Below are 12,875 nucleotides of genomic sequence, written 5' to 3' on the forward strand. Positions count from 1 at the left end.
CAGATTGGTCAATGGGTTTAAACTATTAGCAGAAAGTAGAGTGTTAAAACTGGTGTCGATTATAGGAATGAAGGCACTCGATTGTATTTATATGTTTTGTATAGCAAACCAACCCTAACCCTTTTAGGTTAACCAACAACACAGGGTTACTTGATTGCTTGTAATGAGCCAATATCAAACTAGACAGTATGTTACCCCTATTCATAATATCATATTGATCAATTTGATGATCGTGTCGATTAAATTATGCTTTTACAACCCTTTGATCAGGTATATTGAAAAGCACCCTTCAAGAGTGTTGTGTAACCGCAAGTGCTTTGTTTTACAACCGTATTCATCCTGCAATGACTGTATTCTGCATTGCAACATACAATGGTTACCACACATTGACTGCATTACTTGTTTGATATACAACAACCATCATATGACACACAATCAGACTATAGTGTTGAATCTACATTTTGTGCACTATTAGTAATCATACATTGTACGATCACCAAGTTTGAACCCACATTCATGTATTGTGTTGGACTGTCAATGTTGTCAATACAGCTCTGTATACACATGTGTTGTGTTCATTACCATCCAACTCAATCTCACCATTTCAATCAATCTTGGTCAATGTTGATGATTTACACGCTAATTCATTATCCAATCTTGTCTGACATTATTATTGGCTTTAATCACGTTTGGTTTATACAACTGCCATGATTTGTACTACCATTATCATTGTGTATCTGATCACCAAACATTCCAATACATCAATAGTACCACAGTGTAAACAGTAATACAGTTGATCAGTCTTGTGGCAAGACTTTTCATTCAAGTTTGTATTTGGAAATACTCGATACTGAGCAAATGATCGATTATGTTGTACAAACGGGTTATTAGCAGTGAATGAGTAATCAACCAGACTGTTTACAATGTAATCAGACTAAATACACACAATACTACCAATCTATGCAACAAACATGTATCAACCAAAATAACAGACATTTCTAAAACCAACCCGTGATAAAGGACGGATTGGGCTGTCATATATATGGTTGCATATCTACCAAACAGATCCAGGCCGTACCATTATGCATGATATCACCCTGTTGTGGTTCAGTTATATCCACAACATTGTGTCTAGTACACATCCAACCCTCAACGCGCCAGAATAAAATCGAAACCACTTGCCAATAGATTCATGGCATTGTACTAGCGTATACGCTTGGTCTGATGGTGACTAGTTGTATGCCAAACATGAGAGCATCCGGCAGCCAACCCTAGATGTTGTGCACATTTGGTGAATACAAGTACAGTTGGATGTCACGGATAGCAACAATCGACATGACAGTGGACACTATTGGACATGTACACTGCAATGTGACTGTCAGCAACCATCACCATCAGTGTGTATCATGTGTTTAAAAAGTACTCGCATGCATTGGATTCAACACCACGTTTGTGATTGGGTTTGATTGGATTGTATTGTATTGGTGGTGTTGTATTGCATATATCAGTAGATTGTGTGCTGATTTGAATGACATGATCATCCATTATGGTTCATGTACACGATGACAATCTGACCTGTTGACACGGCCAGTTTGTTGAACGACCTGCCAATCCCCAATTCAATTATAGTACAACGTCACTCATTCAGTGTATCAACGACAGATTGCCGAGTTTGATGTTGATCATGTTGTGACACAATCAGCAATGTTTGACGTATACAGTCTAGATTGACCTAAAATGACCATGCAGTCATACCAATGGAAAAGTCATGGTTTTGAAATACTGCAGCAACAGACTGTTGGATGCTGTTGTGTCCGAGTGATTCAAAACATGACCAATTGAACAATCAATCAAGTATTTGGTACACAGTGACAGTATATGCTGTGGTAATGGATTGTATGTGATGATAATTATCCATAATCAAGTGGAAATCTGACACTACCTGATTACTTGATACATGACCACAATTGGAAATATCAACACAGCATACTAGTGAAGTTGATTATACACCAACAGCGATGCTTGTATATTGATTCGACCTACGGTGTGTTTCTGGGTTTGTTGACCCTACATGGTGTATTTGGCTTTTTCTGATCAGATTTGAAAGGTGCCGATTGTCACCCTTGAAGTTGCCGTCGTTATAAAACGGCAGTCATGTATCAGATTCAACCCATTTTCATCACACTACTCGGTACAATGTTGATTACTCTAGAATGCGTTCTACTTGCGTTACAAGCGGTTGCTGCAGTTCGACTTGCATTACATCCACCAGTTGGAATTGTCAGTCAATCGAACAATAGGCTGTCAAAACGATCATCCGTTGTGTTGGGTGGTGATATCACAAAATGCTACACAATGAAAGTCAATGTTCATGGAATCAATGTATGTATCATGTCATGCATTGTAGTTTGATATCAATTTGTACCACGTTGAATCAATCTCACACTTGTTTAAAATAGTTGGATTTACGAGTCGATTCATCAGTTTCCAGTATAATGGTACCACTTCCTAGTTCAAGCAACGATCTAGGTTTGACTCCAGAAAGTATTTCAAGTGGGAAGCCCGTTACTATAAGGTACAAAAGCAGAAAGTATAAAGGGTTTAGTTTCGACACCGATGTGACGATTCCGGGTACTAGGATAACTGGAATCAATTTACCAGTAATAGCAGTTAAAAAACAATCGGCAAGTCTGGTTGGTATTGGTGGAAACCCCGATCAAGGAGTATTTGGAATTGGCTACTCCTCGTTGTCAGATCATCATTCACGAGTCACTGCGATAGATGCTTTGTACAATGGTGGTGTCATTACTAATAACGAGGTTGGCCTTGAACTATGTCCGTATAAAATGCTTTCAAAAAGCTCCATCAATATAGGAAATATGGATGTAACTCCAAAATGTGGAACGGATGGAAGGAGTGTTGCATGGGTAGACTCACCAACAAACGATCAGTTTACTGTCAATATCAAGAGTATACTAGTCAATGGCGAACAAGTGGATCTACCCAAGGAATTTCAAAAGCATATATTAAAGAATGGTCATACTTTGTACTCATATCTACAAACATGCTTTGTATATATGTATTTTCCTAGAGTAGTCGTGGAAACGCTGGTTGCTGCTATTGTTGGTAGTGATGCGATCACTGTCAAAAAGACTAAATCCAAACACAAGCACAAGCTCAGCAAAACAGAAATTAAAAAAATATTTTGGGAAAACCGTCTAATCCTCAAATCCAAACTTAGTATCAATTGGGACAGGATGCCAACGATTTCAATTACAATGTTTGCTGAAAACCCCGTGACTGATGACAATCGCAACTCCGTTGTAACGATCACACTGGGTCCTAGAGACTATCTACAGAGATATGATTCTAAATATGGTAAATATCTGACAATTGTATGCAATATGTGTTGTTTGATTAACCTGACTAATATACATGTTGGATTATAGTTAGATTTATTGTAGAAGCTGGTCCAAATGAAAATGCAGCTCTTGGTATACCATTTATGAACCGACTTAGATTGGTATTTGATCGACAAAATAAACGCATTGGGCTTGGTCCTGGATGTGGATGCGAAGCCGTGACTGATGGATATCCTACTATTTCGAATGCTGATCAGGTGCTCTGGCCATTACCACAGTAAGTTGTTTGATATTGGTGTGTGGATGTGTCGATTGATATACTGATCATGAATTTGATGCATATTGTTAGATTGCCTAAACAACCAAGCGGTTCAAGTTCAGGTGACACATCTACTCTCAGGAGATCATTTTCGCGATTTGGTAGTACTCTCCGTGATAGTATTCGTCGTAGTAGTAGGCGGTCAAAGCCTAATTACGAGAAACTTGATGGCTAAACATATAGTAATAAAACTGGTTATTTGTTGAATGTATGATGACCATGATTATTTTATAGTTGGTATGATGTACGTTAGGACTCTTGGTGGTAACAATCATCAACTACAACTGATCAAGTAGTTGTACCTGAAAAAACTCACCACGCTGTCAAGAGTCACACAACGACTCACAATAAACTCGACTGAATACAATTCATTAGTGACAAACTGATACTATATGTATTTTTAATGTGGTGTGTCCATGTTTGATTGTGTGATGTGTTCAAGCCGTGCGTGTATTAGATCAGTCCAGTGTGTATCGTAGTTGTTTGGTGCACAATGATCACGCATAATATTGTATTAGTAATACATGGTATTGATTGAATACACATCATGATCGCGTAGCTCAATCATGGTATGCATTGTTTGAATCCATCACTGTATATCTGGATGATCATGCCAATATTGGATGCGCAATATCAACTGTTGGAATATGGTATACTGCTGCAAATATCATGGTTATCACATTCCATTAGCATGCCTGATCATATTGCACCAATCGACCAGTATACGACCACTGCATACATCAACATGTGTATAATGACCATATTGTTGGCATTGTATATTCAACATGTGATACTCGACACTTGACAAAGTTGATACTGCGACTGATGTGTGTGATCAGTCAGGCTATTGATGCAACCATTTTGACACCACAATCAACGAGTCAAACCAGTCAAATTGGTCGGATCTGATATCAACACGCATGACTATTGTTGGTATTGGTGTTGCATGTGTCAATACGACATGTCAAGCAATATCATATCGACACAATACACACATGCATGTCAGTATCATCAATGTGTACAACTATGCAATATACAATCAACTGTATTGTATTGGAAATACAAGTGTCAATGTACAATATGATATGATACCAACCAAGACTGTGTACAATAATCAGATATAATGCATGTACATACAATTTTATTGTAAATTAAATAAAATGACAATTGAATCGGTTGAAATCAGTCCAGATTAGCATTCAAGTCAATTGGATGAATCGTCATTTTTGGGTCGCTGAAAGAGTGATTTCAATCCATTCATAAACTTGGAAAAACCTTTCCGTTTATTGGAAGGAACTCTTTGTTCAAAGTATCCAGATCCAGATCCAGATGGTGTATCCGGTGATGGTTGTGAATCTTGACTTTGTTGATCACTAGGTTTTTTGCGCTGTTGCTGATCACTAGGTTTTCGACCAAGACTCTTGTTGTATTCTAATGATTGTTTTTCAAGGTAGCTTCTAATGAAAGGATTTGAGTTGATATCATAAAGTTTGCGACCAAATAATTTAGGATTCCAAGATTCTCCAAAAATGAGATCCACAAGCTCTACATTGATTTGCTCTACTTTAACTGTAAGATAACTATACTTGGACTCGCAGCCTTGAAGACTTTTTTTAAGATTGGCAAGTTTGGATTTTTGGATTTCAAGATCAAGCTTAGTCTTTCGAATTTCAACATTATATTCTGGACCGTCACCGCTTGTTTGAGATATATATCCCAAAACTTGAATCTTTTTTTTCAAGCGCTTTACCAGTTTATGTTGATGGTCATATTGAGGTTTTAACGAGCCATATAGTTTTTCTTGTTCATCACGACCATGTTCTAGCTCTATGTACTCCTTGAGCAAATCCTTGATGATGTTTGAAAGTGGATCAAGACCACCTAAGCCTATACCGTTTGGATTATGAGTTGGCGAGATGATAGACTCGGTGCTTGTAGTTGCACTGGGATCGATTGGATTGGCAATAGTAATCGAGCATGCAAGCAAGATCGATGACAATACAGCAACTGCGAGTTTCATTCTACTGGTTTGGTTGAGCAAGTTGTAATGTCATTCAACAGGTCAAGTTTTGGATTGTATTTATGTCGGTTATTGAGTGGATAATATTAAAAGCATGTTTTTGGGTAGCCGTTTTAAGGGTTAGTGTTGTTGTCAGGGTTGTTGATTTGCCATCAATGCCAAACTTTGAAGAGTCTCCCTTTATATGATATCCGCAACCTTGGCTGAGCCGATATCTGACCATACATTCGAATATCATGTGGTTGATTACACAGCTTCACTCTGAAAAGGGTTAGGGTTAAGAAATGAGTACAAACCAAAACTGAAATGAGTTGACACTCGGCTATTAGTTGGTCATCAATATGTGCCGTGATATTCCATGCTTGTTAAAATAGCAAGTGATTGGCATGATTCAACGTACAAGTAGTGTATAATGAGCATCGGATGATACTGTTTTACTTGAACAAGAGTGCTAAATCCGTTGGAATAATTGTAATTTAGTCGTCTATTTCTGTACTACATTTTACACCCTCATTGTTACACAACATCAAATGTCTACAAAGGAAACAGCTGGAAATGGAATGCGTTTGTGGAAATAGGAAACATCATACACAAGATGACAGCAGTATTGCGTACATACAAATCAAAGTATGCTATCATGATTGCCAACGGATTGATTGAAAACAACTTTATATCCAACTTGTCCATCAACAACCAACAACTCTGCAAGATCCTTTTTGCCAATATCACAGTATCTGGATGGAAATACGGAACCGATTCAAACTGCTGTCAATCAATACTGTCATTCAACACTGCAAGGCTGACATTGACCAGTTGTCGAGGTCTCATTATCTCCAAAGAAAAACGGAATCCAGATCAGATTCGCTTGGAATGTTGGCAACGGAACTGACTGTTTGTTGCTACATCAAGACTCGTCAGTACAGACCCACACAATACAATGTAAAAGGTATCAGGCAACCAGATACAAATGAACTGTTTGTCTGCAATATGCTGCATCATATTGGAATGGGTCCTGAAACTCGTTGTATCATTGCATCTCACAGCACCAAAACAGTCTGCATTGCTATCAAGTATTGCCATGTGGTGCTATTGTCCGAGTTGACAAGGATACAGCAAACAATACCCAACTTTAATTGGATTTGATATTTCGTATCCTGTGTATATGCAATTGTGCTGTCAACTCATCAAACTGCGGTCAAGTCGATGATAAAGCAATGATTGTCGACTTTTGTATCGAAAAACAGTCAAAAGATTACATTAAAACAGACATTATGGACAGATTCTACAAAGGAAATGGTAAATCCCATTATTCTGGGTTGATGCAAATCGCAGTCAAAACAACAAACGCTGTAAACATGGATACGATGAACAAGTCGTTGTAGGAATGGAATGCAAGCTGCTGGAGAGTATTGAGCGAGCCAAATCAGAGATTGATGGATTGGTTTAAAATGGGGTAATGGACTGATATTTGAAACGATTTACAACGATATGTCCATGATCTTGAAGCAACAGTTGCAGTTCTAATGGAATATTTTGTTGGTAGCATTCATCTTTAAATGTAGGCATATTGGTATCCAGCAACAATGGGAAATGTGTAATATTACAACTGTAATGTCTGGACAACTGACTGTCTGAATAACAGTAACTATTTCCAGTGATACTGATTTGTAAACACTCGAATTATTCAACAACACTCTATCAATGCATTTGCAAGAGTCATTGGACGTATCTGTTGTTTGAAAGTTGATTCGCATACATTCAGAAGTGGAAGTTATGAAGCTTATTTCCATGCAGACACGATCAATGTATTACTTTCTGTTGGATAGGCTGTATCATCTGTCATCAATTCAGACACACTTGTCAGTCCTGTTCCGTATACAATGAGTCACATATGGACACCAATGCAACAATCAAGAATCAATTGTCATTTACAAGTCCGAATTGCCAACCAACAATCGTACTAATGGACCAACGGACCAATGCCAAAACACCTGCACATCAGACAGTTTATTGGACATGACTTGATTGTTTTTGAAAACTGTTTGAAAACTGCTTGATGACTCGAGTAATCCAATCACACATTGCTGGCAATTAAATGGAACTATACAATGTGTCATGTATACATTGGATACCATCAGTTTATCAGTGACTATCTGGTATTTGTTTATGCATGATTAGTTGGACTACTATTTGCAATCAATGCAATCACTGGTGTCAATGACTGATAACAATAAAACCAAACGATTGACCACATCAGATTATACAGGTTCATTCTGGAATGTAACTTTGCATCGATATTGTAAATATCAACCAGAATCCGAGCCAAACGAGTCAAACGAGTGTCGCAAGGTTGCATTCATTTGAAAATACTCGATATCAGGCTAAAGTTGCATGTGAAATGGTCATTTGTACAAGGTTAAACAACCTCGATATTTACAATCAATGTGATGTTGGAACAGAGCTGCTATTTCCGAATTTAAAAGTCCAAATCGTACACATTGTTATCAAGTCTAATCCACACCCTTCATGTCATACCATGTCATGCTTGATAGTTTCATACACTGCTGCAAGAGTTGTATTGTGTGTATTTCGAGTATTTCCATCACTCCATCACACTATATTGGCTCAAACAACTCGAACAGATTGTCATAATCTGACATGATTCCAAAATAATTGCAATCGGTTATATTTGACATGATCGGATCATTGTAAACCATTTGATTTCAGTAATTCAAGATTAAACAAGCCAATGTTACTTTTTCCAAATTTGAATCAGCATGTTGTTGTAATATCGTCAATATTGTGAGCAACTCTGAGCAGACACTTGGACATTCAGTATCAAGTGATATTGGATACTTTCAAATATGTATCCAGTGATAAATGAGCGGTGATGTGTTTGAAATCAATTTACCATTACAAACCATTGTGTATTTGCCAATACACTTGATGGTATCAATGACCACTAATGGATTCAACTTGCATTCCGAATGAGCCATTGTGTGGTAACCCAATTGTTTAGTATTGGTTGTTATTTGATAATGTCACATTTTGTGTCCTGCCATGAGATTGATTTCATCTGAACATTTGACAATCGTGCAAGAAACATTGATTGAACTCGTACAGTTTCATATGCAAGTGCATCAGTAGTGTATCAACCAACGAGACCAATTTTGTTGATTGATACTCACTGATACTCGCTGGTAACTTGATGAAAATGTGTCAAGCCATGACTTTCATGACAACACTGTACAAACTGTACGAGTTTAAAAGATTATTGGTGAATATTGTCCAATTTGATTGTTGACTGCAATTATTTTGGTTGGTTCGAGTTTCATTCTTTTGTCAAAAAACATCAAATGAATATTGAAACAACAAAGACAGCAACAACACAACTGTTGAATGAATACTACCAAATCAGCACTCAAGCCATACCAACACAGAGAGTCAAGTCTGAATGGCAGGATGACAACAAACGAGGTTTGTTTTTGGGAATCATCCAAGAGGGAGAAACCTCACACATCACTCGACTGCACAACCTGCTGACTGCCAACCAATTTGCAGAGCAGCAAGAGTTCTCAACCAAGATCCAGTTGGCAGACCTAAAACATCATTGTACATTCATTGATGACATGTTTGGGTATTACATACTGCCATTCCACAAAGACTACAACGATTCATCCAGCTGGCACACTCCAGTTTCATCAAACCCAACATCAAGAACCAACTCTGCTGATGATCTGGACTATGTTGCAAAAGTGAGTGAGCTACAGCACAAGGACTTGAACAAGGTGGTTGAAAAGAGAGGCGGAGTCTGCTTGTTTTGCTGGAATAAGCTGTCCTTGCAAGGAGCACACATCATATCCCAAAAGAACATTGGAATGGCATACAACGAACCATCCATATTGCTACGATCTGGTTTGACACAGAAACATCAAATACAGAACGGACTGTTGTTGTGTATCAAGTGCCATGACCAATTTGGTAAACTAAAGCAATATGTGGATGTAGTGGATGACAAACTGGTGATCAAAGTGATCAATGAGACGAATGATCTGACAAGTGACAAGCACAAGAAGTGGATTGAGACAATTGAAGATTTGAAAGTTATCCGCAGAACAAGGCAAAAGAGATGGACTGACATTGACAAACAGTCGAATCCAACAGTGAAATGACATTGTATTTCATTCACAACAATCTCACTCGACTACCAAACAGGAACGCACTAGAGTTACACAAGACAGCATGTCTCATTTGGTGTATGGCTGGTGGTGTAGAATCTGATGATGATGTTGTCCATATGATGACGATGGCTGTACTCCTGTCGATTATCAGAGTAAAAGCATCGAGAAATGGATGGAATCGAGTGCTACTTTGATCATTGAAAATACTCGATAAAATTGTGTATTCATTACAAGAGACTGGTTTCTGTTACAGCAATAGTTGTCATTGTAGTGAGTGTGAATACCAACAGTTGATGTTGACACTTGAATTCAAGCAATAATGAAAGCAACTCAAATGTCTCTTTCCATTGCAGTGAGACAGTTTGTCAACCAACAATGTCTCATCAATTGATGACACATTCAGATTCCAGTAATGATGATGTTGCTACCAATGATCGTGGAACTGATAGTGCAGTCTTTTTACACTGTGGTGGAACAACTCGGTATCATGTCAATCATGTCCATCGTTGTGGAAATCACTTGCTAATCTACTCAGATTGAACAACTTTCTTTCAATCTGTGTATCGACTGTATCGTCCAACATCAAACATTATGTCAATCAATAATAGTCAAAATACAATATTATATTTTCTGTACGATTATTATAAATCACAATCAATGAAATCCATGAAATCCATGTAAGCTACCAACTCCATCAAAACACTCACTTGCTCCATTTGCCATGAAGTTGTTACAACACTTTTGATTCAATGTCAGGATGCCAATCACTTTGTATATCCTGTATATCTTGAACCCAATGGAACTGTCCGATTTGTAGGACTGTCCGAGTTTTACACAACATGATGCTGGAAAGAACCATCAAATCACAAATGATTAATTGTGAGCATGATAATTGTAAAGCATCAGTACTTCTGTAGACAAAACACAATCATGACAAGAATTGCAAATCCAGAACAACAGGATGTGACTATTGTACAAGACTTGCATCAAAACCTTGTTTGAAGACTTGTTTCAAAACTGGATGTAATGTATTTTGGGTCGACGGAAATGAATATTCAAAATCGTTGACCAATTGCATGAAAACAGGAATCCCAATCCCAATCAAAATCAGAATTGAAATTGGACACATTAAAGTCATTTGTCATCATATCCCATGGCCAGATGCCAGTATTCAAAATAGGAAATAGTCAATGGTTATTGAAAATAATCAATATTTGCCAAAATTCCAGCAATACAATCATGATAACTTACTGGCTACCTCAAATCAGCAAATCGTTTGAAAATAATGCCACAATAACTATCAAACATACTTTGAATGTAATTGATGATTCACCAACAATACCACTGTATGCGGTAGATTTGGAATATCAGATACAACAAGTCAAGTGTCAACATGGCAAACGATGAACTGGATGTGTTTTTCCAGCATTTGCTTGACCCAAGAAATGGTGCTGGGTTCCATCAAGATTACGGATTCATAGTATGATATATTTAACATATTTGGCGTCTACATCGGCACTCATTACCATTTGATACAATTTATGCTGTAATGTGTGCTGTTTTTCCATCACTTTACCAAGAACATCTAAATCGCTAAATACATGATGAGCCATTCGGTCTACATTGATCTGAGCGTCCGTTACAGTGTGATGATGACTTTTGATCAAAGTACTAAGCCAGAATGTAAAATATACATACAATACAATGTCTTGTAGTAACTCTTGTTCAGCAACTCATTGATTCAATAATAAAGTGGCTTGTATTGATTTTGAATGATACTTTTCATCAAGGAATTGAATGTTTGATTTCAAGAGTTTGTTGGGATCTACTTTGATTGGGTTGTCCGACTTGAACATATATCGAGGTATGATTTCATGAGTAATAGGTTCAATATCATTGCACACATAGTGGGTTGCTACTTTTACAAGATGGTTGGTTAGATTTCGTTCAACAACATGATACTTTTGACCGTTTTTAGGTTTGATCAAGACCGAGTTCACGACCAAAGTTTGTAGATACTTGGATCTTAAGGATGTGGTTGTGATGTGTAATGTCATTGAGGTGGTTTTGAATAAACCCAAGAAAATCCATTTTGGAATTGTATCAACAAACAATTGGATTGGATTTATTTTCTATTATTGTTTAAACTCGTTGAAAATGTTGGAAACCTGTTGGAAACCTGTTACAAAGTAATTCTGATTTGAACAAAAATAGTGGTTCAATTGGCTCATACAGAGTCCATTACGAGATGCTCGGATTGAGTTTTGTCGTTGATTTATTGTTGCCATTAGGAAAACCCCAATAACAATATCATGGAAATGGTTGGATCAACGGTGAACATTGATGTTAAACTCGTCAAAGTCAAGTTGCGGTTTACAAAACGTATCCAAGGATTCAGGAGTCGAGTTGAAGCAACAAAGGCGTACAAGCAACTGATTCAACTACAAATAGAGCATTGGAACCAAGCAAGCAAGTTAAAGCGACAGTTTAATAGACATATCAACAAACATCATTTCCACCAAAAATACAATACAATACAGTGCAAGACACATGCTCACCAATGTGGAGGAGTTGATGCAAAATATACCGAAGAAATCACCAATCAAAACATTGGATATTGGCTTGATATTCAATTTGGGTATATGCTGCAAAATGTAGATACTGAAAAAACAATTCAATTTAATATTTCAGATAATACATTATTGTTTAATGGTAACAATCAATCCATGATTAATATGGATATTGACATTGTTTTGGATCTGATTGACGAGAATGATATTATTGAATGCATGAAACATCATAATTCAAAGTATATTGTTGAAAGTATCTATGAATATGCCATTTTGCAAGTAACACTGTTTGTTATCATGTCATTGATGTATATGGAACAAACCGTGTCAATGTATCAATCAACAATCCAGTAACTGTTGATGTAATACTCAACACAATACACAATCAATAATATGATTGTTGACCCATTCATAATACTCGAC

The 12,875-nt window shown here is 37.2% G+C and overlaps 5 protein-coding genes across 5 annotated transcripts; 3 read left to right on the forward strand and 2 right to left on the reverse strand.

Moving 5' to 3' along the window:
- Nucleotides 1–2,154: 2,154 nt before the first annotated feature.
- BATDEDRAFT_28176 (uncharacterized protein) lies at nucleotides 2,155–3,977 on the forward strand (the record flags this gene model as incomplete). Its single annotated transcript, XM_006682515.1, has 5 exons — nucleotides 2,155–2,382; nucleotides 2,460–3,378; nucleotides 3,450–3,639; nucleotides 3,712–3,815; nucleotides 3,916–3,977. 5 exons carry the CDS (start codon nucleotides 2,155–2,157, stop codon nucleotides 3,975–3,977), a joined length of 1,503 nt encoding a protein of 500 aa, XP_006682578.1.
- A 908-nt stretch (nucleotides 3,978–4,885) lies between these two features.
- Nucleotides 4,886–5,701, reverse strand: BATDEDRAFT_28177 (uncharacterized protein; the record flags this gene model as incomplete). Its single annotated transcript, XM_006682516.1, has 1 exon — nucleotides 4,886–5,701. The coding sequence occupies one exon, from the start codon at nucleotides 5,699–5,701 to the stop codon at nucleotides 4,886–4,888; it is 816 nt and encodes a 271-aa protein (XP_006682579.1).
- Nucleotides 5,702–9,057: 3,356 nt separating this feature from the next.
- Nucleotides 9,058–10,076, forward strand: BATDEDRAFT_30854 (uncharacterized protein; the record flags this gene model as incomplete). The annotated part of the gene is made up of 2 exons (XM_006682577.1): nucleotides 9,058–9,776; nucleotides 9,866–10,076. 2 exons carry the CDS (start codon nucleotides 9,058–9,060, stop codon nucleotides 10,074–10,076), a joined length of 930 nt encoding a protein of 309 aa, XP_006682640.1.
- A 1,281-nt stretch (nucleotides 10,077–11,357) lies between these two features.
- Nucleotides 11,358–11,939, reverse strand: BATDEDRAFT_28179 (uncharacterized protein; the record flags this gene model as incomplete). The annotated part of the gene is made up of 2 exons (XM_006682517.1): nucleotides 11,358–11,553; nucleotides 11,662–11,939. The coding sequence occupies 2 exons, from the start codon at nucleotides 11,937–11,939 to the stop codon at nucleotides 11,358–11,360; spliced, it is 474 nt and encodes a 157-aa protein (XP_006682580.1).
- A 255-nt stretch (nucleotides 11,940–12,194) lies between these two features.
- On the forward strand, nucleotides 12,195–12,806 carry BATDEDRAFT_28180 (uncharacterized protein; the record flags this gene model as incomplete). The annotated part of the gene is made up of 1 exon (XM_006682518.1): nucleotides 12,195–12,806. The coding sequence occupies one exon, from the start codon at nucleotides 12,195–12,197 to the stop codon at nucleotides 12,804–12,806; it is 612 nt and encodes a 203-aa protein (XP_006682581.1).
- Between the last annotated feature and the right edge of the window lie 69 nt (nucleotides 12,807–12,875).

Source organism: Batrachochytrium dendrobatidis (genome assembly GCF_000203795.2).
Source record: "Batrachochytrium dendrobatidis JAM81 unplaced genomic scaffold BATDEscaffold_17, whole genome shotgun sequence".
NCBI classification, from domain to species: domain Eukaryota; kingdom Fungi; phylum Chytridiomycota; class Chytridiomycetes; order Rhizophydiales; genus Batrachochytrium; species Batrachochytrium dendrobatidis.